Genomic DNA, 7,173 nt, shown 5'->3' on the forward strand with positions numbered 1-7,173 from the left:
TCTGTTTCCTTGCCCCAATTTTCCTGTCACTTCCTCTTGCTTTTTAAGTTTCTGTGCCTCTGGACTAGGGTTTTGATGAGTCCTTTTGGAGGACCAGAAGGATGAGAAGATTGAAGAGCAAAAAGGGGAAAAATATTAAAAAAAAAAAAAAAGAAAGTATAGGGGGTGAGTAAAAGGGAATATTGACAAAAAGAAGGTAGTCACAGGAAGAGGGAGACAGGAGCAATACAGGTGTACAGTTGGGTACTTTGACCCAGCCTCTGGGGGTGCCGGGTTGGGTGGTTCCCCTGAGGTCAGCAGCTCTTTGCCAGCCTGTTCAGACACAGTACCTCACCTCCACCAAGTAGAGAGGAAAGACAAAAATGCTATAAATCAAACCAAAACAAGTAAACAGAAAACTTCACAGGACAAAATTGGGGGAAAAAACAAATAATGGGGCAGAAACACTAGCAAAAATGAAGTTCTGATTATTAAAGAAGGCAACAATGGAAAATTATATTTAAACTAGAAATATAAAGAATCAAAAGAATGAAAAAAACTAGAGGAAAAATGTTGAAATTAAAAAAGCAACAAAGCAGTATCTATACCTTGCTGAATATTGTCTGGGCAACAGGTGATCTTCTGGGGTATGAGATATTAATCACAATGCTGATATGCCTGTATGAGATGGAGACTGGAGGCCTCTGCTGATTTCTCAAACCCCACAGGGTGGAGAGCCTAAATCTCTCCTCAGCCCCCTTAAAAGGCACTTTAAACTGCTAACCTTGGCTAAGCAGAAGCTTTCCCAGGAAAGCACTTGTCGCTGGGATCACTCCTGAAGTGGCTGTCCACTTGTGCAGAGTGCCCAAACTGGTCTCACTCCATGCCCCAGAGGGCCACGGTGTAAGGCGTCTCAGTCCCCGTCTTTAGGCTGCTGAGTCACTAGATTACTCTTCAGCCCCATCCTTGCTCTGCGACCCTGAGCGCAGAGCTTGCCAGAGATGCCTGAGTCTTCTCTCACCCGTCTTACTGTGCCTCGTTGCAAGGAAGCTGTTACTCAGCTGTTATCTTGCTCCTCTTTCTAATTTTCTGCCTCTTAAAGGAGACTAGCAGTAAAGAATTTGGCTGCACGGCTAAATGCATCCAAAATACTCATTTTTATATGATTATTTTCTGATATAAACTTTACCTTTGAAATACACATGCCATCTGGGTGACCTGTTTATAAATTTCTACAGATAATACCTCTATGAATATGTCAATATGAAAAATAAAAGCTGTGTTTTAATTTAAATCATATATATTTTAAGAGTCAAGTTTACTTATTATTTTTTTTAATTAAAAAGGGTAATAAGTAGAATATGAACCTAGTCATAGAACTTTAACTTGGCCCAGTTGCCCACATTTTAAGCCCTAAGTTTTGTTGTTTTTAAAAGAACTGAATTGTCACTTTAGTATGTCTTAAAATTTGGCTGATTATGGGAGTTTGTTGTCATAAAATGTCAGAGAATATCAAAAGATTCCTAGATGATGGCTCAGCACCTGTAGCTCAAGCGACTAAGGCGCCAGCCACATACACCAGAGCTGGCAGGTTCAAATCCAGCCTGGGCCCTCCAAACAACAGTGATGGCTGCAACTAAAAAGTAGCCAGGTGTGGTGGGCGCCTGTAGCTACTTGGGAGGCTGAGGCAAGAGAATCGCTCGAGCCCAGGAGTTGGAGGTTGCTGTGAGCTGTGATGCCACAGTACTCTACCCAGGGGGACAGCTTGAACTCTGTCTCAAAAAAAAAAAAAAGATTCCCAGATTTCACGATTATTACATGGCATGAGATATGGAAACCTGTGGGATTTAGGAATTAGTTTCAGAACAGACCGCTGGAAAATTCATGTAAACAGACTGTCTAGCTATTGGAATAAATTCTTGTTAAATGCCATTATCGAGTGAGTAAAGGAGCATATGCTTGTGCTTCTGATAAAAGGCTTATTCTCATCCTACTGCTGTTTTGATCACTTCTGCAGACAGGTCTTCCAGGCGTGACACTCATTACTGCTTCTTCACATACGTTTAGACATTTTTGAAACCTTAACTTTAGTCTTGCTTTAGCTCTGTTTCACTTTTCATTTTCTAGCTAGGGAAAAATCTATTGTTTTCTTTCTTTTTCGGGTATATGACTGTACGTAATTTTGTTTTCATTCTGCATTATTTCATGATATTTTGTTTTAAATGGTCAGTGTTCCCAGTTAAACGTGTATCTTAAAGTAAAGTCTGTCTTTCATTTTATAGATTATTTTTTAATGTAAGTATTCCTTTTGGTTGTTTTAAATTTTAAAAGTAGACCAGGCACTGTGGCTCATGCCTGTAATTCCAGCAGTTTGGTAAGCCAAGGTAGTGGATTGCTCATAGCCAGGAGTTTAAGACCAGGCTGGGCAACATAGCAAGATCTCATTTCTAAAAATAAAACAAAAAAATTAGCTGAGCGTGGTGACGTATGCCTATAGCTCCAGCTACTTGAGAGGCCGAAGTGGGAGGATAACTTGAGCCTAGGAGTTTGAGGTTGCAGTGAGTGTAATAGAGACCCTGTCTCTGTAAAAAAGAAAAAAAAGTAATTTTATCAGAATGAATCTGCTAGTCAGTTTCCTGAATAGGAATTTGATGGTCTTTAAAAAAATGTGTAATGCGTCTGCTGGGTTTTAATTCTTCAGGTTCTATTCTGGAGAAACATTGGGAGAAACAGTGAAGAAAACAGATACCATTCCCGGACCCCATGGAGTTTTCTTGTGGGGACACAAACCACAGCGGGGAAGTGAAGGTCAGGCAGAGTTCAGGCAACACCAAAGTGTTCCTGGTGTCAGGTGGACTCCCGGGCTGAGGCCAGAGGGCCAGAAGACTTGGTGTTTGCTGTTCCCTAGGCATTGGGGGAGGACAAGGGGCAGACACAGCTGGACACTGGTTATCCTCTAGGAAAGGGACCATCCTGCTGCTGCCCCCGCACAATGAAACTACAGAGGACCCACACCTGTGAAATCCAGGGCTTCTGCAGCTCTGCGGGGGGGGGGGGGGTTGCTAGTCAGAAACCTAGTCAGGCCTAGTCAGGCCTCAAGGGCTGGTTGGAAAAGTCAGGTCCTGCTGCTTGCCCTGGAGGTTCTGTGGCCGCTGTCCCAGCCAGCTCGGGCAGCCAACCCGGGAGCTCTACTGGGGGTGTTCGTGGAGGGGTCTCTGTCTCTCTTTAGTCTGAGCCCTACCCAGGGGGCTACTTACCCAGCCTGCATCAGGGACATGGGCTGACAGCCTGTCCACTACAGAAAGCAGAAGAAAGGGAGGGCTATTCGTCCGCTGTGCTCATTCCCAAACCTCGTGGAGCTGTACGTGTTCCCTGCTCACCAGTCGGGGTCTGTCGTCTCTCTCTCTGGGATGAACTAAATTATCTTTTTCCCCAAGTAGTAAACCTCACAAGTACTCAAAAGTCACTCTTACGCCATTGCAAAAAGCTTCAGGGACAGAGGCAGAGGCTGTGGAATCACCCCTGCCTGTCCTGTCCGTGTGGTCTGGAAACAGCAGTGGTCACAGTGAGCACACTCAGCTCCTTAGCCCATCCCTGCTGCCTGCGCAGAATCCTTAGACAGAAGAAATGTGTTTCTCACGTTCCTGGAGGCCAGAAGTCCCACTTAAGGGTGCTGCAGACTCTGCGGAATGGTCCTGTTCATGCAGGGGCTGCCTTCAAGACCTGATCACCTCTCAGAGGCCCAGCTGGTTAACCCCGTCCCGGTGGGGTGAAAGCACCCTTGTGAGAGTAAGGTAACATCCCTCAGCCGAGGGCTGAGATGACACAGCTGGTCTGGTCGGTTCAGGTCCTAAGTGACCTCACCTCCTGTCTCTCATTCTTACTGTTTTATAAATTTAGCTCTCACCCTAGAGATGCCCATCTTGAGGGTTTAGGTGGACTGAATTAGGAGGTTAACTTTTGATTTGGAACATTGTATTAAGACATAATACATAAGACATAATCATCAGTTATGCTGATTATTATTTGGAATGGGGTTGGTGTGTTCTTTACTTTGAACCTTTATTTACAAAACTATAAAACTGATTTTGGAAATGATAGAACAGAACAGTCTTGGAGAGGCTACTCTCACTGTTCTCCAAAATCCCACCATCTGACAAAGTTTGGTGGGCCTGTCCTGTCTCTGCATATTGTCTCTCCCCTCTCTGTCGGGGGGAAGGATTTTAAACCGTGAATTCTGGAGGACACAGCATTCCCATCACAGAACTGTCACACTGTGTCAGGGCACTGGGGCTGGACCAAAGGAGCAGCAGTGACCGTCAGGCTTTGGCGTCTGGGAAGGGAGACCTCTCAGGGGACTCCTCACAACCTGCGTCATTCTCTTCTACTAGGGATGTGTGCGGCTGCCCTGCTGTTACTTCTGTTCATATTATGTCCCAGAAAATCTCTTAGGCCCACTCTGGTTTTTGCATCAATGCATAATTCCTATTTTGTTTGCCTTTTTTTTTTTTTTGGCTTCACAGTTTGTTGTATTGTGGTCCTAACTAATCAATGTTCATGTGAACCGGTAGCACAGATATAATCACAGGGTTGTGATAGATACGCTGGGTGGGTCTGGAAAGGTTAGAGAGGAGCTTGGAGGGCAGAGAAGCGGGAAGGAGGATGTTCTGGACCAAGCGTCACGGTCATGGTGAGATGTTCTGTGCCCCTGGGAGTGCCTGACAGTCGCAGGAGACGGCTCTGGAGAGGAGCGTGGAGACCAAGACATTGGTATCACATAAGGCATTTCTCGACCTTCTGTGGCCACAATTTCTGTTGGTTCTTTTGGTGTCAGGTTTCAAAGAATGAAACAGACATGTGGATCAGTGAAAGGACAGAGTTTATTGATGGAAAGATTGATAGAAAGATTGTTAACAAAGAGCGGAAACAGAACCTCTGGTGCTGGAGGAGGGGAATCCAAGCGGGAAGCTCTCCATCCCCCCCTTCAGTCTAAGGATTTAAATCCTGTGGGCAGAAAATAACCCTAAAATAATCCTAAAAGTTAGCAAAGGAATGCAGGCCTTGCAGGCCTTGCCCCAGGCAAGAATTCGGGCGTGTGGTCCCTGTGGGGGAGGAGCTGCCCACCCAGAGCCTGGCAGGCTAGGGCCTGGAGGGGGCCTGTTTGTGCCTAGAGACCAGGGTCTGTGATGAGACTGATTTTCTGAGCTCAACCAGGCCTGGAAAATGGGGGTCCTAAGATGGTGCCTGTGGCTCAGTGAGTAGGGTGCTGGCCCCATATACTGAGGGTGGCAGGTTCGAACCTACCCTGGCCAAACTGCAACAAAAAAAAAAAAAAAAGAAAGAAAAGAAAATGGGGTTTAGGTGCTGAGTGGGGACCCTGTGTCACTACTCTATGGGTGACCTACCCATATTCATGGTTTTAAAAATCTCTTACAATAACTGTTTTTATACTCACTGGTATCACTGATGACTGTGTCTTCTCCTGTGCCTATAAGGAGTTTCCTCCCATCCTCTACCTTCATTCTGATGACACCAAGTGACACAGCTTTGCCCTTAGTACTCCTACTTTATGAAAAGGAAACCTAGGGAGGCACCCGTGGCTCAGTGGTTAAGGCACTGGCCACGTACACTGAGGTTGGAGGGTTTGAACCCTGCTAGAACAATAATGACAATTGCAACAAGAATAAAAAATAGCTGGCACTGTGGTGGGCACCTGTAGTCCTAGCTACTTGGGAAGCTGAGGCAAGAGAATTGCTTAAGCCCAAGAGTTTGAGGTTGCTGTGAGCTGTGATGCAATGGCACTCTACTGAGGTGATTGAGACTCTGTCTCAAAAAACAAAAGAAAAGGAAAGAAAAGGAAACTGAGGCGTGGAGCGCTCACAGGATGCACTCAGTTTCAGGGCCGTGCTTGGAGCGACACCAGATCTGCAGGTTCTGAACTTCGTGTCCTTGCCTGTCCTCCGCCCCTCCGTTCACTGTGTGTTCTGCTCCTGCAGGACTTGGCTTTCACCCTGGAGGAGCGGCAGCAGCTGAACATCCACGGCCTGCTGCCACCTTGCTTCAACAGCCCGGAGATGCAGGTCCTGAGGGTCGTCAAGAACTGCGAGCGGCTGCCCTCCGACTTTGACAGGTAGCCCCTTCATGAGGATACTTTCTGATTTATCTTAGGCAATTGTAGGTTACTTTTTTAGAATGATAAAATTAGAATAGATAATGAATTAGAAAGGGCTGTCAGCCCGAAGAAGAATTTGGCTATAAATACGGTAATGTTTTTATAAAATTCACCCTCTCAAGGAATATGTGAATGAAATAAAATCTCCTTCCTGAACTGCATCCTCAGAGAGATGCAGCTGTTGCTATGAAGGTTAGTTGTTGGGAAGTGGCACCCTCGGCAGAGAGGTTGAAACAGCTTCATCAGCCTTTAGGTACTTACACTCATCTCACTCACTCCGCCCGTGAGCCGTGCTCTGACACCACAGCAAATCGGGGTCACCACTGTGTTCAGAACTCAGTTTCTCTGTTTGCAGAAGGATGAAGGTAATATATTTTTCCAACCTTGGAGTTAGGTAGCTGTACGCTGAAGTTCTGGCCCTGTCTCACCTGTAGTGGACCTTGGGCAGCCTCTGCAGCCCTGCAGACCCAAGACTGGGCTGGCCCTGCAGCCCTGGGGACAGAGACTGGTCTCCCTCTCTGCTTTTGACTCCACCCTTATTAAGGTAGTGAACATTGTAATGTTGCTTTTTTTAATCTGTGGGTTGGAGAGAATAATAACTATTTGGAAGTATTGTTGTGAGGGTTGAAAGTAGTTGTTAAACCATTATCTAAAATGTATTGGGACTTTACCTCTTTTGTTTACATGGATGGAGCTGGAACATATTCTTCTTGGTAAAGTATCTCAAGAATGGAAGAAAAAGTATCCAGTGTACTCAGATCTACTATAAACCAATATATAATCACCCACACTTCCATATGAAAGCTATAACCCAACTATAGCCCAAGATGCAGGAGGAAAAGAAGGGGGGGAGGGGAGGAGAAAGGATGGATGGTGGGACCACACTTATGGTGCATTTTATGTTGACACGTACATGGTACATGTCAAATCTACGAAGTGTAGAGTACAAATGTCTTAACACAATAATTAAGAAAGTGCAGTGAAGGCTGTGTTAACCAGTTTGTTGTTAAGTATTTCAAACT

General features: G+C 45.5%; 1 protein-coding gene across 1 annotated transcript in view; it reads left to right on the forward strand.

The window, feature by feature from the left end:
- ME1 (malic enzyme 1) overlaps positions 1–7,173 on the forward strand; it is a 161,719-nt gene that overhangs the window by 26,365 nt on the left and 128,181 nt on the right. The window contains exon 2 of the mRNA XM_003801301.3: positions 5,976–6,109. Coding sequence (XP_003801349.1) covers positions 5,976–6,109 — 134 coding nt within the window. The remainder of the gene's footprint in view (positions 1–5,975; positions 6,110–7,173) is intronic.

This window comes from Otolemur garnettii, unplaced genomic scaffold (genome assembly GCF_000181295.1).
Source record: "Otolemur garnettii isolate 467f Iridium unplaced genomic scaffold, OtoGar3 scaffold00205, whole genome shotgun sequence".
In the NCBI taxonomy this organism is placed as follows: Eukaryota; Metazoa; Chordata; class Mammalia; order Primates; family Galagidae; genus Otolemur; species Otolemur garnettii.